Source organism: Atractosteus spatula, chromosome 20, assembly GCF_055471065.1.
Source record: "Atractosteus spatula isolate fAtrSpa1 chromosome 20, fAtrSpa1.hap1, whole genome shotgun sequence".
NCBI lineage: Eukaryota > Metazoa > Chordata > Actinopteri > Semionotiformes > Lepisosteidae > Atractosteus > Atractosteus spatula.
The window spans coordinates 5,872,665-5,890,006 of NC_142725.1; the positions used below are offsets into that span (position 1 = coordinate 5,872,665).

The following is a 17,342-nucleotide window of genomic DNA, read 5'->3' on the forward strand; positions in this document are numbered from 1 at the left end:
ACTGTTTTTAATATTTCCAATATCACACAAAAAGTCAAAAGTATCAGCACATATCAGCATGCAACTGATAGAAACTCTCTTCAATGCAAGACATGATGGAATCTGTCTTCAATGCAGTATCAGCATGCAACTGCTAAAATCTCTCTTCCTGTTATACCTGTTATAGCTACATCCAAAATATAATGGATTATCAGAGGACTCATAACAAAACTGTCTTTTCTTCTTTCGAGGACGAATGGTTTTGGAGGTGCAAATATTGGTTCAGAATCAAAATCCTTCGCTATTACTGCAGCTTTGATAGTTTCTTCAAATCCTTCAACTGAACAATATATTTTTTTAATATTTAGAGTTTCATTCAAAACTGCCTAAAATATTCTAAAAAGTGCTACCCTACTAATGATGGAGAACTGGTCTTTACTTGTCAAATTGTTAAACAAATCTGTGTTTTATTTTTTAAATATTTTTAGCTGAGGATGCAAGGAGAATACAAACGAATTCTCCCGAAAGAGAAAATTCGGGGGTGACTATAATTTTCATGGAAGTTGCAGATATTGGTCATTATTGGAAATTCTCTGTGATAACTGAATGAGGGACTTAGCTGTTTACCCGTTGTGGTCTGACACACTCAAAACACTTGAATTTCCTGAAAATATCAATGGGTAAAGGTTTTGCTGAGAAATTTGAATTTTACCTGAGTTGATGTTTACATAGGGATATTTAAAAGATTATCTTTCTAAAGAGAATATCCACACAGATACCTCTTCAGAGTGTATCCGTAAATATTGTCGAACTGAACATGGCAGACACCTCTTCAAGTATCGTATTTTTTAGTGTTTTGATGGATTTTCTCAGAAAAAAAACTATGTCCATAATGCTGCCCCAAGTACGTGTTTGCTTTGCTGGTGCCTGGGGCGGGCCCTGATTTAAATAAACAGCAACTGAATATTTTAGCAGCTGCACAGTGTTGCACTGGTCAGCATTACTGCCTCACAGCGCTGGGGCCCTGGGTTCAATTCTGGACCTGGGGTCCTGTCTGTGTGGAGTTCGTATGTTCTCTCCAATTTTGTGTGGGATTGCACTGCGTGCCCCGGTTTCTTCCCATAGTCCAGAGATGCACTGGTAGGTTAATGGGCTTCTGGGAAGACTGGCCCTGCTGGGAGTGTGTGAGTTGTTGTGTTTGTGTTCGTCTGCCTGGCCTGAGATGGACCCTGGGTTGCACCTGTTGCTTGCCTGGACCCTAAACTAGATAAAGCTGCTAGAAAAAGGATGAAATGAATGAATGGCCTTTTAGTACATAACCAGCACACTACTCATATGTTCGGTTAGTCCTTGGAATAGGTTCTGGCGTTACACGCAGGAAGCTGCACCTAAGACTACTCTCAATATCTTCATATCTCAATATTTCAATACTTCACTATCTCACCATCTCAATATCAATGACCCGCACTCCCAGGCCTGTGCCAATGAATTGACAGTGTTTTTTTGTGCAGGTGGGGGAGGGAGGGGGGTGACACTACCTCTGAAGCTGCTCCTCTTGCAGTTTGGCCCTCAGGGTCCCCAGGGTCTGGGCCATGTCCTTGGATTCCCTGTGCAGCCTGTCAGCCTCGCTGGCGCGGGTCTCCTCCAGACGCAGCTGGTGCAGGGTGCTCTTTAACTGCTGCTGGAGCTCCAGGACCTGCCGTTTCAGCAAGAAGTGCAAGAAAGAGTGCACATTATTCTCTCAGAGTTTCCTCTTTTTATCTAGGCAGAGAGATCATTTTTTCCCGAAGTGTTTTAAAGAGTGTCACTGTGAGCTAGAGCCTAACATGGCAGGCACAGGCTGCAAGGAGGGCTACACCCTGGGTGGGATCTGGTATCCTGGCAAGCATGTTTTTGGACTGTGGGGAGAAACCAGAGTGGCCAGAGAAAACTCTGCTGGACATGGTGAGAGCATGCAAACTCCACACAGAATGTCCCCCTGTCAGTCTTCCATATACCGTACATTTAGTCCTTATTATTTAATGGTCAGCTTCCTGGCTGACTGCAAGTGTTTCTCCTAGGGACTGAATGAATAAGTACAATACCAGCAACCATATCACCCTGCAACTCACAACTGGCAGCCCACTGAAGCTCAGCAGGTGTGAGCCTGGCCAACACCTGGCCCAGATTGTGGCATTAAAGAACAGACCCGGTGCTGGATCTGAAACTGGCAAGGACTGCCTGCTGGCCACTCCCAAGGGCAACTGTCATTAACCCAGTCAAACAAACTGTCGTGTAAGACACGACCACAATGAGCAGGAGGCACTTTGCTTTCACAAAGGCTTATAGGAAGTCTGGACCAAGATATGCAGCAAAGCCAATATTCCAATGTCTTTCAAGAAAAGACTGGATGAGATGCAGAAAAAATGTTCTCCTCTCATCTGCAAACTTTCTAGAATTAAACTGGGCTTCCTGGAATTGAAAGATCTCCATTTATTGTTGGACGATCCGAGAGATGCTGAGTTTATGTTGTTGGCCATCGGTGAAACAAAAGACAATGACATCGCACAACTTTTTAGCATGCAAGACACCGCAATGACCAAAATGTCTGGGAGGAACTGACGGATTTGATTCCTCTGGACACCAATGTAATCTTGTGTTTGCAAAGGCCAGCGTCACCTTTGAGAAGCGTGGACTCGCACTAAGCAAGCCTTGCTTGCTGGTAAGAAGGATGAACATTCAGTGCTGGGCCAATGCAAGGGCTTCACCACACAACCGGTAGACAAACAGTGTGTTTCAAGCTGCCTGGGGATTGAAAGAAGTAAGGGAGAGAGTGGAGATGATCATTCCGATGGGGCTCCTCCACCGCTCAGGTTATTTTATGAGCTGGTAGCCGAGTCCTCCAAAATCCGTGAGAGTGTTCGCTACAATGACGTTTGCTGGCATAGAGGACATTGCTGACATGTTTCTTTTGAGCTCTAGACCCAAGATGTAGTGGCAGCTTTAACAAGAAAGCTGCTAAGTTCAGGGCTCATCTGAAAGGCGAAGATGGCCAATCCGCAAAGTTGTACAGTATGTCCGTGTTTCATATTTTGACAGTTGATTCTATTTTGACACGCTGAAGCTACAGTTGCAAAGCTGGAAGCAAATCAATAACCCTGCTGTGTGGCTATAAGCCTTCCTGAGCTTTGCACAGCTCTGAACACTAACTGGTACATGATACAATCAGCCCCCATGATACAATCAGCAAGTTCCCTTCAAAAGCTAAGGGACAATTTTATACAATGAGGGCCAAAAAATGCAATTAACTTTCCATGTGATCCTGTATCCTTACTAACAGAGAATGACTTCTCTTCTCACGTCCACAAAGTCCTCCACAGTATAGATGAACATGCAGCTTTTCATTCATTCATTTATGCAAATCTCAGAGTGAAGAGTGAGTTTAAGGGCAAAGAAACACAGCAATGTGGACATATAGCCTGCATGAAGAGAAGTAGCTAAAACTCAGAAAACTATCCTCGTGCTCTCAGTGTTTGATTCAATGTGTCCATGCAATTCGAGCCATTCGGTCATGCCAGAGAGCATGAAAAGCCATTTTGTTCACCAGCAGCACAAAGTAATCAAGCACACATTTGTGACAATGTCAGAGCATACATATAAATCACACCTACTATATGAATGCAAACAGCTCACAACTGGGACTATAGCATGGTTTAGCTTTACATAAAATTAAACATTTTTAAAACAACGATGTTAAACAAAAAGGCATTATAATAAAAGTGCCCAGGAACTCAACATTCCCATTCTCTACATAAAACACTTTTCCTTAGTTTATTTTTGTACGAAAAAAAACAACAATAAAATAAAATATAATAAAAACAACAACTTCATTCTATTTGCTTTATTTTTTAAGTTCTAGTAAAACACATCTCAATTTTTCAGCCTGTTTATAATTTACAGTTGTTGTCTCTGCTACCCAGTGGGTGGAAAAGGCTGGTGGTTTAGCAGTCTGCTGCCCTGATGGACCTTTGTCTCCCATGTATGCTGAAGTGTCTGGTTCAGCACTGCACGCTGGCAAGCCAAAACACAAGCAAGGCCTCCTACTGAAAGACACTGCTGCAGCGTTTCTAGGCTCCTTATTAGAGCTGGAAGAGATCTTTTGCAATCCCAAATCCACAATTTGCATTGGTTTAGCATTAAGACCTATTAAAAGGATTTGGCATGCATGCTTCGTGTGTGGCCTCTTTACCATATCTCACAGTAAACTGACATGGTAGCACTGCATGCTTTAATCCCACTGATTAAACAAATACTACACAGACCTCCTGGCTTATGTACCGAAGTACACAACATCAAAGCACTATGTCTGCACAGTTCTCAAATTACCCAGTAAAATACTACGAAGCAAGTTTGCATTCGGACAATATTCTCCTTAGGCAAATTTTATAGGATGCTTATAAAATGTCACTGTATTGTTAAAGATATGCACCATGTTGCAATGGAATTTTTATTATTTCATTTGTAAGCAGGTTCTCCAGGAAAACAACAGACACTGAATACCCCAGTGCAGCTGTATTTTCAATTCAATTCAATTTATTTTTATATAGCGCCTTTCACAACAAGGTTGCCCCAAGGCGCTTAACAATGCAATTGACAATACAATTGACAATTTGTCAATACAGAACAGAAGACCAGAAGACAACAGAGGAGAGGAACCAGAAACTCCTTAGTAAGGAGAAAAATACCTCTAGGGGTCCAAAGTCAACTGGCTACCCAACCCCTTTGGGCATGCTAACATTACATAATTAAAAAAAGGAAATAATGAGGTTATTAATCCTTCCATCCATCATGTCTTCTGTGTGTTTGTACTCCATGCAGATGTCTGTAGACCAGTAAATTCCTCCTAAACGATAGCTATATTCCCGATGTCCCTCTTGGATCCATGGCAGTGATGCAGCATCCAACTGAGATGGTACCTATCCCGGGCGCCATCCGGACAATGCAAGCCATAATAGACACATGGTGGTCACACTGAACTCATCTATGCACCAGGGAGTGCTACGTGCTCTCTGTGGTCCCATTCATATGTGTGTTTAATGTCACTGCTCCACAAAGCTCTGATTGAACCGTATACCCCAACTAACACCATACTTCCCCCCAGAACGGGCTCACGACTGGCCTCTGCTTCCATGTGATCCATTCCTTACCTTCTTATCGGCGGCGAGAAGCCGAGCTCTCTCCGAGCACAGCTCCCCCTCCAGGCTGTGCTGGGCCTGCCGGCTCTGGCAGCCCCTGGCCATCTCGAGCTCCAGCTCTCTGGCCCTCTGCTGAGCGCGCTCCAGCTCCCCGCCCAGCACGGCGCTGCTCTGTTCCAGCTGGGTCAGCCTGGCTTGGGCTTGCTTGAGCTCGGCACACACCTGCTCGCGACAGCAGGGCAGAGCAATCAGGCCTACTTCTGGAAGCTAGTGCTTGTTTGACAAGAGAGCATCCATTAGTCCATTTTTTTAGTTCTTAAAATGTCCAATAATGTTGTGCTCAGGACCCCCTGTAGTTACAGAAATCACGGCTGTAACTTGGGGAAAAAAGGTGCAGTATAAGGGACAGGGAGAACTGCGGTTCCTCTGGTTCTTCACTGCTATGCATGCATATATCCTAAATGCAACACAACATGCAGGTTATTTATTATACTAACAAAATATAACTTTACAGCACAAAAAACATAAAACAATAACTGCTTCATTCTTCTTCACTGTCCTAACAGTAGACTCATTAACTCCCATGAGTCTCCTTACAAAGCCACAGTTTCACCACAAGCAAGCTGGTCACCCGCTTCTATTCTCCTTTCTAAAGATATAAGATTTCTTGTCCCTTTTGCTCTTTCTCGGTCTCCATAATAAAACACAAAACTGACACTGGTACAGCAGCTCCTGTTGAACAGGCTCCCCGATATGTGTCTTATCCAGACAGAGAGGAAGTTGAGATAGAGGTGCACACAGTCTGTCCTGAAAGAAAGACCGCACTACACAGTTTTGTGGGGATTATTGTCAGTTTAATGACATTACATTACAAAAGATTAATGCCCCTTGCTGATTTATTATGAGATATATGACTGTTCTGGGTTCAAGATTAGTGCATAACATTTTATGATTCAATGATTTTCTTAAGCAAAAACAATGCTATCCATTTATCTAGTTGGATATCTTATCCAATCTGTTAATTTCTCTGTTGAACGACAGTAATTATTCCTATTTTACCAGGGGCATGAATACAAAGACCCCCCCCATGCTCAACTGAACAGCAACACAACATGTATTTGCATATCAGCACACCAGACTCTGCTGTTATTTGGGGATTTTATTCACAGTATTTGACCTCTGAAAATTTGTGGTATTAGCTGTGGCTGTCAGATGTTTTGACTATAAAATAAGGTATTCTGATAAATAATATTTGAAGGAACAAAATGCAAAATACATATGTAAATTCTCATGAAGTATACAGCTGCCGAATACGCTATTGAACACTGTGCAACATGGCATGGCTGAAAAACAGGAGACTATATGTATTTGGCTATTCCTTCGACCTGCGCTGTGTCTCCTAGTGCAACGAGCTGGTCTGTGGTCACTAGAGGCCTGGGTTCAAATCCCCAGACTACTCTGTGGTCGGTGATGGTCTGGGTTCAAGTCCACAAACTGCAGAGACTTGGGTGGAGTGGTGGCTCTGTGGCTAAGGATCTGAGCCTGTGGCTGGAAGGTTGCCGGTTCAAATCCTGCGGCTGGAAGAGGAATCCTACTCCGTTGGGCCCCTGAGCAAGGCCCTTAACCCCAGCTGCTCCAGGGGTGCCGTTTAAATGGCTGACCCTGTGCTCTGACCCCAAGCTTCTCTCCCTGTCTGCGTGTCTCATGGAGAGCAAGCTGTGGAATGCGAAAAGACAAATTCCCAATGCAAGAAATTGTATATGGCCAATAAAGTGATCTTATCTTATCTTGATTGGGTTCTCACACCACACACAGCTCCAGATCAAAGGTTATATGAATACTGCAATCAAATGCACTTAGAATACTGTGTAGCACACTTAGCTTAAGTGACAAACACTTACTGAAGGCGTCACAATCACAATTCCCTTTCTGCTCTTTCTGATCCCTATGAGCTGTGCTCAAGAGCAAAGCTATCGCCTTAAAAGGAGAACACACAGAGGGACCGAACGGCGTCTGCTCGGCGCGACGGCTCCTGCAGGAGGGAACGGGAGGCGGGTGGGATTTGTGGGCAGGATGCTCACAGGCAATACGAGCATGAGTGGCTTGAAATTGGGGAAAAAAGGCGCGGTATAAACGGAGGAGACAATTCCAACCTGCGGCCGGTGAACACAGGAAGGAAGCCGTGGAAACATGGCTTTTCGGCTGGCGAGAGATTATTGTAGTGCCAGGTGTGTCTTTATGTCCCAGCTCACACCGACCCCAGCATCCACACAAGGAGAGTGAGGAAGGGCAAACAGACGCCTCTGGGCTGTCAACCCCTCCAGCCCTTTGTCGATTGATACTCTACAGCAATGGAGAGGGGGTTCAGTGCTGATTGGAAGGGAGGTGTCCCCCTCTCTTTCTGCGAGTGTGCAGACACATGACATGACCAAGGGGTCACAGTTTGGCTGGAAGCTGAAAGAGTTGACTTCCTCTCTGCTCCTCCAGTGCTTACTTCTGACTCCATATCATTCCCTGCCAGGAAGGGATTGACAACGCCAATCCTGACCTCAATTTCTCAATTTCAACAGAAACACACTGATGCTACTTCTCTGACAGCTCAAAGTCCAAAGATCTCCACTGGATACAAGATACAGTAAGATTAAGCAAGAATCCTGTTTGACTAATCCCTGCTGTGCTCTGCCTCTGAATCCCAGGCTCCACATTAGGACAAATAGTTGATACAAGGCCTGTACTGACTAACTGACTCAGGCGCCTCATTCATTATTCCTATTTAAAAGGTGAAAGAAATTCATTCAATAAAATTGTATTGTTGATGGACAGCTACGCCTGCACTTCTCCCATTGCTCACCTTCTGACTCAACAGCATTCGGGTAAGCACTGCCACACAGAGATGAACCGATTCCTGATTCACGACATAGCAGGGCAGAGTAAAAGAACGGCAGGGGGATTGTACAGAATGGGGGACATAACGAGGTAGAAATACCACAGTTATACTGGCTCTGAAAGTCACCTCTCAACCTGGAACAGGTGGAAATTAAACAAGGCTGTTGAAATTCTGACAGGGACTAACAAATCCAACCCTCTATTTCAACAGAGAGAGACTGATGTTATATTTATAGCTGAATGGGTCACAAAAATCAATCATATTTGCTGTTCTCATTTGGAAAGGTGACATCACAGAAAATCTACAGAGAATAGCTTTAAGGTCTTAAGTGCTTTCCTAGCTAAGCGTTTACAGGCAAGTAAACACAGGCAGTCCATCAGGGTTCTCTGCTTTGCAAATCATTAGAAGCTTCATTAGGCCAAGAAGACAGGGAGGAAGGGAGATTTAGTCTGGAGTCATATTCTTTCATTGAGGATGCAGGGTATTTCTCTTGCTAGCCTGTAAAGGTGTTAGAGAGTGCTTTGGGTTACATGGCAAGCACAGTGGTTTTCTCGGTCTGTAGAACACAGGACTTTGAGATGCCTTGTTTTGTATACAGAGTAATGTGAACGTCTACGTTGTTTAATGTTTTGTGTCGTTTAGTTTTGTGTTACTTTATTGTTAAACATTTGTCTGTTCTGACTCAGATTTTATTACTCCATTGCCATGGCTTTTCCAAAGAATATAAATTCCTAGTAATTCCTCAAAATGTTAGCCAGCACCTATGTTTGTTTATTTCAATTATTTTATGTCTCACTCTTAAGTACAGTGCTGTAATGCAATTTGTAACCCTGCATTTGGTGATAATTAGATGCTTTGCAGTTGTTTTCATGCGCAGCTACTATAACTGCGTTTACCCTCAAGAAGTGAAAGCTTTAAAGATGGCTGCCATACCCTCAGCTTCTCCTGGTCCAGAAGAGCGTTGTGCTTCTTCAGGTCCAGGTTTTTCTCCCGCTCGTAGCGCAGCTCCCTCTCAGCCGAGGTGAACAGGCTCTGGGTCCTCTGCGCGTCCTGGCGGATCTGCCGGCACTCCTCTCCCTTCTGCTGGAGCAGGGCATCCTGGGACTGAGACGCACAGGGCGGCACAACGCGCGTGTCAAACTCCCGCTCACACGCTCTCCCATCAGAGAGTACGTCCACTCTGTGCAACTCTGAACAGTTTTCATTAACCGCCCTTGTCACGGAAAAGAAAGGATGAACTCTCCATGCTACAAAATCAGAATAAAGTCGTTGAACCACCTACTCTTCAACTGAAAGATATCGGTGACTATTTTCTGAATAGTGGATCTGAAAAGATTAAAATCTCGAAGAACTGCATGAGTGTGATATCACCCAAACGTGGTGTATGAAAAAAAAATATCTAAAAAAGTGTCCTGGAGCAGTCAGTAAGGAATGTGGCAGGTATACCTATTTGCAAATTCATCATTAATACATTAGTAAAGTGGTACACGTTTACAGTAAAAGGGGTTTCGAGAGGTGTACCTTAGCCCGTGCCTGGGCCTCGCTGATCTGGGCCTGTAGGGCCAGCTGGTGCTGGCTGGCAAGCAGGCGTTCCTCTTCCAGAGTGGTCTGGAGTCTGCCCATCTCCACCTTGAGAGACACTAACTGCACACAAGACATCTGCTCAGCAAGGCAGCAAGAACAGTGGGGGGGAAAAAAAAAACTGTGGTTGTGTCTCGATCTTGACTGACACGTCAGAAATCCTGGAATGCTGGAAATACTGTTTCTTCAGGGTACCTCAGTTAGTAGGCAACAGATTACAATGTCAATGTCTACGATACCACTCCTAAAACGTCATGACATACTACAAAAGCCTGAACACAGCTCTTTTAGGAAATTTCGTGTTGATTGGTGTTCTCAATGAGCACGGTTTCAGGGTTAAATAGGTTGAGAGTCAGGAACACCCAATTAATTGTAGCCGAATCTGTTAAAATGCCAGTGCATTTAATGCCCAATGCAAGATTTAGAAGAGTATAAGCAATTTCTTTTAACGTTTTGCTTTTAGGGCAATTTAGACAACATTCCTATTTAGGGCAATGCAGTGTATACAGCCATATATGCAAGAAAGATAACATTTAAATACAGTACCACATTTCCTAAATGTCATTTCTGTCCTAAAACACAGCCATGCCATCAAACAACCTTTATGTTTTCTAATAATCCTAACCCTGACCCCAGCTAAGGGTTTGGGGAGGTTAGGGTTAGGGTTCAGATTTTCTTCACAGAATTAAATACAACCTTTCACTCATTTGAGCGGAAAATGTAACTCAGAGCATCAAAATATATGTTTGAAAAGACTAAGCAACCTTTCCAAACCAAAGAAAATGTATCAACTATGGTACAATTGTATTTTTTGACAACTATCCTGTTTTTGGAAATTTCGTGTTGAATGGTGTTCTCAATGAGTATAATTTCAGGGTTAAATAGGTTGAGAGTCCGGAATACCCAATAAATCTTAGCTGTATCTGTTAAAATGCCAGTGCATTCAATGCCAAATGCAAGAGTTAGAAAAGTATAACCAGTTTCTTTAAACGTTTTGCTTTTAGGGCAATTTAGACAACATTCCCATTTAGGGCAATGCAGTGTATACAGCCATATATGCAAGAAAAAAAAGAGATAACATTGAAATACCACCTTTCCTAAATTTCATTTCTGTCCTAAAACACAGCCATGCCATCAAACATCCTCTACAGTATCACTTCATTTGTCACTGAGAATCACAGAAAAATCGGAGAATCCATTCAAAACCGAGATGTACCAAGAGATCTTTCGTAGGTGAAAAGACAGATTGTACTAAATAATTATGGCAACAAAGCAAACAGCTGAATTATAAATTCATAGTTTAGTGAAATTTAACTCATACAGTAATATAATGACATGAAACTATTTCAGTGGTTCAGGAAACATATCAGAAAATTCCACCCTGCAAGGCAGACATAATATAGACAGTGAATCTGCTGCAGAGTTTTAAAAATGAGGTGAAAATGATGGCTTATCAGAAGGAAGGCCTCCACAACAAGGGCACAGACATCTACGTCTTAGCTACTTAACGCTGCTCCCATAGACAAGACTGCTAACCACCTTCACATTCATCCAAAACGTCCATCATTGTAAATAATCTATGTGCTAAATAATAAAAATTATAGTAATTGTGTGAATTTGTATGAAACTTCATCCCAAAGAACTCCCCTCCACCCACCTGGGTGACACACAGGAGCCATTATTACATCACAGGAAAGTGCATTTACAATTGAGAACAGGAGACACTTTTTTCGCCTAAGAGTTGTGGTAGTCAAGAACAAGCACCCAGCCATGCTGCTGAAGCCGATACCCTGGCTTCCTTCAAGACATAGTGGGATGAGACCTTTGGATCAATTAACTACCAAACGAGGCTAAATGAGCTGAATGGCCTCTTTAATTTCGAACCGATTTTATGATCCTATGTTCTTATGCACCAGCAGCACACGGTGCAATGATATGAAGCAGATCGGGTGGGGAAATAAGAAAGTGCTTCACCACTTGAATTAAGGGGGCAGTTTATGTAAACCAGACTGCAAGTCCAGACTGGAATTGAGCCAGGATACCAGAATTAATGACCTGCTCTTATGAAACCTCTATTGACCTTATTATAAGAATAATAATGCTCACCACACACCAGTTATTAGTAGGGAGGCAAACACAGGGATGAAGCTAATTCATAGATGGGGATTATTAGGAGGCCATGATTGGTAAAGGTCAGTGGGAAATTTGGCCAGGACACCACCAGGGTTAACACCCCTTTTTGAGAAATGCCCTGGGATTTTAAATGGCTACAGAGAGTTAGCCCACTAACACCTCTTCAAGCAACAGTACACAAGAGTCTAGGTCTCTCCAAGAACAGTTAGGCACATGTTAGTTTAAAGGGGGAACCCCAGAATGCAATGGTGCATGGGTCACATGGGGTGAGGCGCGAGGCCGGGCCGTACCTGGCTGGCCCCCTCGTCCCTGGGCCTGTCAGGCGGAGCGGAGCCGAGGTCCCGCCCTGCCTCCTGCCTCAGCCTCCGGCCCTCCTCCCTCGCGCTGTGCAGCTGCTCCCTCACACACTGCAGCTCCAGGCTCAGCCTCTGCTTCTCCTCCTGCCACCGCAGCCGGTCCTGGGCGCCCTCGTTCAGCTGCTTCTGGAGCTCCGCCAGCTGGGCGCGGCCCTCCGCCAGCGCATCCCTGGTGCCCGGACACAACACAAGCCCATCTGTCTCTCACCACGAACTACTGCAACCCCAAGCGTTAGCGCTCTGCTGAACACTGATACTATATACTGGATATGAGAGTAAAGTAGAATAGTTTATTGCCATATGTACACGTACATTGGAATTCTTAATCGCGCTGATCTCTCGGGACACACACAGTACAACAGACAACACCACACAAGGTAGACAACAGGAACAATAAATATATTGTGGAAAAATAAATATGCAGCAGTGAGACCAAGAAAGAAAAAAAAAAGTAAAAAGTGCAGAGTGCAGATGTGTATTGAGTCTGAGGCCCTGCAGTTAGCTGTTGAGGATGTGCACTGCAGTGGGATAGAAGCTGTTCTTGAGTCTAGTGGTCTGCGCTTTAATAGAGCGGTACCGCTTGCCAGAGGGTAGGGGGGAGAACAGTTTGTGGCCGGGATGGCTAGGATCCTGAATGATGGATTGGGCTTTATTGCGACAGCGGATGGTGTGGATCTCACCGATTGATGGTAAATCATATCCTATAATCCTCTGTGCTGTTGCCACAACCCTGTGTAGTGCGTCTCTGTCATGTATGGTAGTTCTGCTGTACCACACAGTGATGTCACTAGTGAGCTTTCCCAAACCACATTTCTTTACGCACCGCAGAAGGCGCAGGCGCTGTTGTGTCTTTTTCAGATTCGCTACAGTGTTGTGAGTCCAAGCCAGGTCTGTGGAGGTCTGCAGGCTGAGGAGCCTGAAGCAGCTGACAGTTTCCACTGCTGTGCCCTCGATGCTGATTGGGGCGTGACTCCCTCTGGGTCTCCTGAAGCCCACTATGAGTTCTTTTGTCTTGTTGACAATCAGGGCCAGATTGTTGTCAAGGCACTATCTTATAAGACACTCCACCTCTCTCCTGTATGCGGACTCAGCGTTGTTGTTGTTCAGTCCAATAATAGTGGTGTCCATCTGCAAACTTACTGATGTGGTTGCTGTTGTACAGTCGGAGGTGAACAAGGAGTATAGCCTAGGACTGAGACAGCAGCCTTGTGGGGCTCCAGTGTTTAGGATCGCTGTAGAGGAGATATTTTTGTCAATTTTCACCACCTGAGGTCTGCCCGTCAGGAAATCCAGCATCCAATTGCAGATAGAGTTGCATAAGCCCATATTCCTGAGTTTTGGGCCCGCTTGGCAGGAACAATTGTGTTGAAGGCCGAGCTGTAATCAATAAACAGCATCCTAACATAGGTACCCCATCTGTCTAAATATTCTAGGCCAGTGTGAAGTGCTAGAGATATGGCATCATCAACTGACCTATTTGGGCGGTAAGCAACCTGAAGTGGGTCAAAGGAGTCTGGGATAGAGCAATTTAGGTAGGACAGTACTAGTCTTTCCAGGCACTTCTGAAGTGAGAGCCACTGGGCGGTGATTGTGAGTGGTTTCAAATCGCAATCTGAGGCGCCCACTAATATCCCAAGTTTTAATGTCACCCAAGATCTATAAAAAAGAACTTGGATAATATTAATACCTGGACCATCCATTTGTTTGACAAACAACAGTGATTATTTCCCCTAGTCAGTGCAGATCCCAGGCCCTACAAGTTGTAGCCTAGTGTATCTAAGTATATCAGTGCTTGACAGCAAATTCCACTTCTATTCTATGGTTTTTGCAACAGTACATGAGTTGTGATCTGTGCACAGGTGCTGCCAATCTCCAGGCTCGGGCTGCTCACCGCAGGGCGTTTCGATCCCTCTCCAGGCTGCTGACCTCTGCCTTCAGCCCCCCGACCTGTGCCCTGAGCTCCGAGGCCCGCGCCCTGCTCTGCCTCAGCTCCTCCTGGGCCCCCTGGCTGGCCGTCCGCTGCAGCTCCAAGTCGCTTTCCAGCCGCGCCTGTGCACGCTCCAGCTCGGACACCTGCAAGCACGTCAACACTCCAGTTCACACGGTGCACACCCTCGCCTCTTCATTGTGCTTTTCAGCACTTTGAGAAGCGTTTTTGCTGGAAGAGTTAGCATGACAAGGGATATTCCAAGGATTAGAAGCTCAGAAGAGGAAAATTGCCTAGAAAAGGGGTATCCCAACACAAGGGTATCTTTCCAGGTCTTCCTTTTCGATCTATCAATCCATCCATCCATTTCATAAGTGCTTTATCCAATACAGAGGCACCGGGGAGCCGGAGCCTATCCCAGAAGGCAATGGGCGCACCTTAGGCTGGATACACCGGTCCAGTGGTTCTCAAACTATGGTACGCGTACCACTCATGGTTCGTGGAGGGCTGCCAGGTGGTACGCCATATGACCCTGGAACTTTGTTGTGTGCACTGAAAAATCGGGACGGGTTTTCAGATTTTCTATTTTAATATGTGTCGAATACGCAGCCCACGTACTATGATCCAGCACGCGTTAATACTTGAGTGAACACAAGAGCTACAATGTAATTCTATACCACACTATAGGAATGCGTGCTATGAACGTAAGTGACCAATTGTATTTTAAAAAAACTTATCTCCAGCAAATAGGGAGGTAGGAGAATGTGCGTGATTTTGGACCAATGCCAATGTCGTAAGCACAGGAAAGCACAGAAATGTGTGCTACGAATGCTGGTAATCTTGTGAGCACAGGAAAGCGTGATAGATAACAGAAAAATATTTAAGAACTGTTCTACGTTAATTTGAAAAAAATACAATGAGCGTCTCTGTTTCGCTCCCATGCGCATGAAATAAAAACTTCTTTTAACTTCTGAGACAGACTCCTGAAACGGAAACGGGGAAAAATGCTAGCTGGCGGATTGCTAAAGCAGGTAACCCCCACACTACTTGTGAAGAACTTTGTTTACTGTTGGCAAAAGAGCTGACATGTATTATGTGTGGAGAAAAGGCTGCTAAACAGCTCGACCTGCTGCCCCCTCCGAAAGATACAGTCACTCATAGAATTATTGATATGGCGGATGATGTCAAAAGTACGCTGACAGAGCCCGTTAAGATGAACAGATGCTTTTCACTGCAATTAGATGAGTCTGTAGTCGATTTGGTCCACTTGCTCGTTTACATTAGATACGAGTTTGACGGTACGTCCTATGAGGACTTTCTGTTCTGTAAACCGCTACCAACAGGAAATACAGGAGAGCACATATCTCAGCTTCTGAATGAATTTATCGAAGAGAATGGCATCGACAGGATAAAATACGTCGGAGTTTGTACAGACGGTGCTAGAGCGATGACAAGCCGACACAGCGGTTGCACGAATTAGAGAGGTTGCTCCAGAAATTAATGGACGCATTGCAACATCCACCGCGAGACCTTTGCCGTCAAGTAAATGCCTGACGATTTAATATCTATTAGACTCTGTTGTGAATTGTATCAAGGCTCGAAAAATGAATTCACATCTGCTTTGCTCCACTAAACAGGCTCACCCCTCTTACTGAAATGGTGCTTTTTTATTGTTTATTTTTAATTGTTGTTGTTACTGTTTTTTTCTGTAAAGTGCTTTGAGAAGCCACCTTTAAAGGCGCTATATCAAATAAAGTTTAGTATTATAATATTTATTATATGTGTATGCGAGTGTGTGCACGCACACGCGCTCATGTTGGTCATTGAGATTTTCTGGGGTTCCTATGAGAAGATGGCTTGTAGGTGGTACATGGATGCTTTGGTTTGATCGGGGGTGGTACTTGGTCCAAAAAGTTTGAGAACCACTGCACCAGTCTATTGCAGGGCCCACACAGACACAATCACGCACGCACTCACACCAAGGTCAGTTTTCTCAGAATGCAATTAACCTACCAGTTTGTCAGCATGTCTTCGGACTGTGGGAATAAACCAGAGCCCCTGCAGCTCACCCACACGAACACAGGGGGAACATACAAACTCCACACAGACAGCTCCCCGGGAATTGAACCCAGAGGCCCAGCGCTGTGAGGAAGCAACCATGAGCCACCATGCTGCCACCTTTTTGAGCTATTCAGCACTTAATATTTTCTTTTGAGAGCTATTCAGCAGTACATGGCAAGATTTGAAAATAAGCCATGACACGAGTGTTTTACATGCTATGTAAGATGGCACAGAATTCAAACGAATAATGAAGTGCTGTCTGCATGCCAGATCGGAACACTTGGAACTGCATAGACTGAAGCTGGGATGTAGTGTGGTGTGGAACACAGTGTAGCAGGCAGCACCATCTAGTGGTGAGAAAAGCACCTGCTGCAGTGGATTTCAATCTTTTGTGGGAAACAAAAACTTGCACACTCTAAGGTGCCTCAGGACAAAAACAATGAGACAGCAATGCATTTCCAGAGCAAACAGGATCACCTGCACAGAAGAGGCCACTTTCTCTGATACAGAAGTGTTAAACCTGTAAGGTAGAGTAACTCCAACAAGTACCAAGCTGCAAAAAGCAGTAGAAAAAAATACTGCACCCAAGTGGAGATTTAGACTAGTTAAAAATATCCCAAGCTATGCTCTAGAATCTGTGCAGCTGTCCTTTACAACAGAACCTTAGCAAAAAACACACAGGCAGTGGGATTGCCAACGCACTCTAGTGGACAGCAAACACAGTTTCACCAAACACTACAAGCTTCAAGGCTGTGTCCTACTGTATCTCTGGGGCTTTTCTCCCTTTTTTACAAAAAACTTCACATCCTGGGTTGACTCGGTTAAGATTTTTAAATATGCAGATGATGCTATTATTGGCTTCGTCTCTCATAATGATGAGGTTCTACAACGCCAACCTGGCGTTCTGATCATCAATGGTCATCGCAATTGTCTGTCGCATGTTCAACTCAGCTCAATAATGCTCAACAATGCATCAGAAACCAGGGAGATCATTATTGATTTTAGATGTGTCCAGAACACACAATTTCCCATCACTATTAATGACCATCAATAGTGACCACAAATTCCTTACAATTCTTGGGATCATATATAAGTGACGACCTTAAAAGGAGCCCCAGCATAGATCACATACTGTACTTAAGGCGGCACAGCAGAGGATGTACTTTCTCTGTACTTCAGAAACACAGCGAGCCAACAACTTCAATTGTACACATCCACTATTCAAATTTTGACAACTTCCATCT

General features: G+C 44.4%; 1 protein-coding gene across 1 annotated transcript in view; it reads right to left on the reverse strand.

Moving 5' to 3' along the window:
- The window catches only part of LOC148817412 (uncharacterized), a 61,715-nt gene that overhangs the window by 16,147 nt on the left and 28,226 nt on the right, over window positions 1-17,342 (reverse strand). Inside the window, exons 15-20 of the mRNA XM_088938131.1 lie at window positions 14,002-14,183; window positions 12,045-12,279; window positions 9,562-9,699; window positions 8,974-9,144; window positions 5,166-5,375; window positions 1,518-1,675 (exon numbers count right to left, since the gene is read on the reverse strand). Coding sequence (XP_088794257.1) covers window positions 1,518-1,675; window positions 5,166-5,375; window positions 8,974-9,144; window positions 9,562-9,699; window positions 12,045-12,279; window positions 14,002-14,183 — 1,094 coding nt within the window. The remainder of the gene's footprint in view (window positions 1-1,517; window positions 1,676-5,165; window positions 5,376-8,973; window positions 9,145-9,561; window positions 9,700-12,044; window positions 12,280-14,001; window positions 14,184-17,342) is intronic.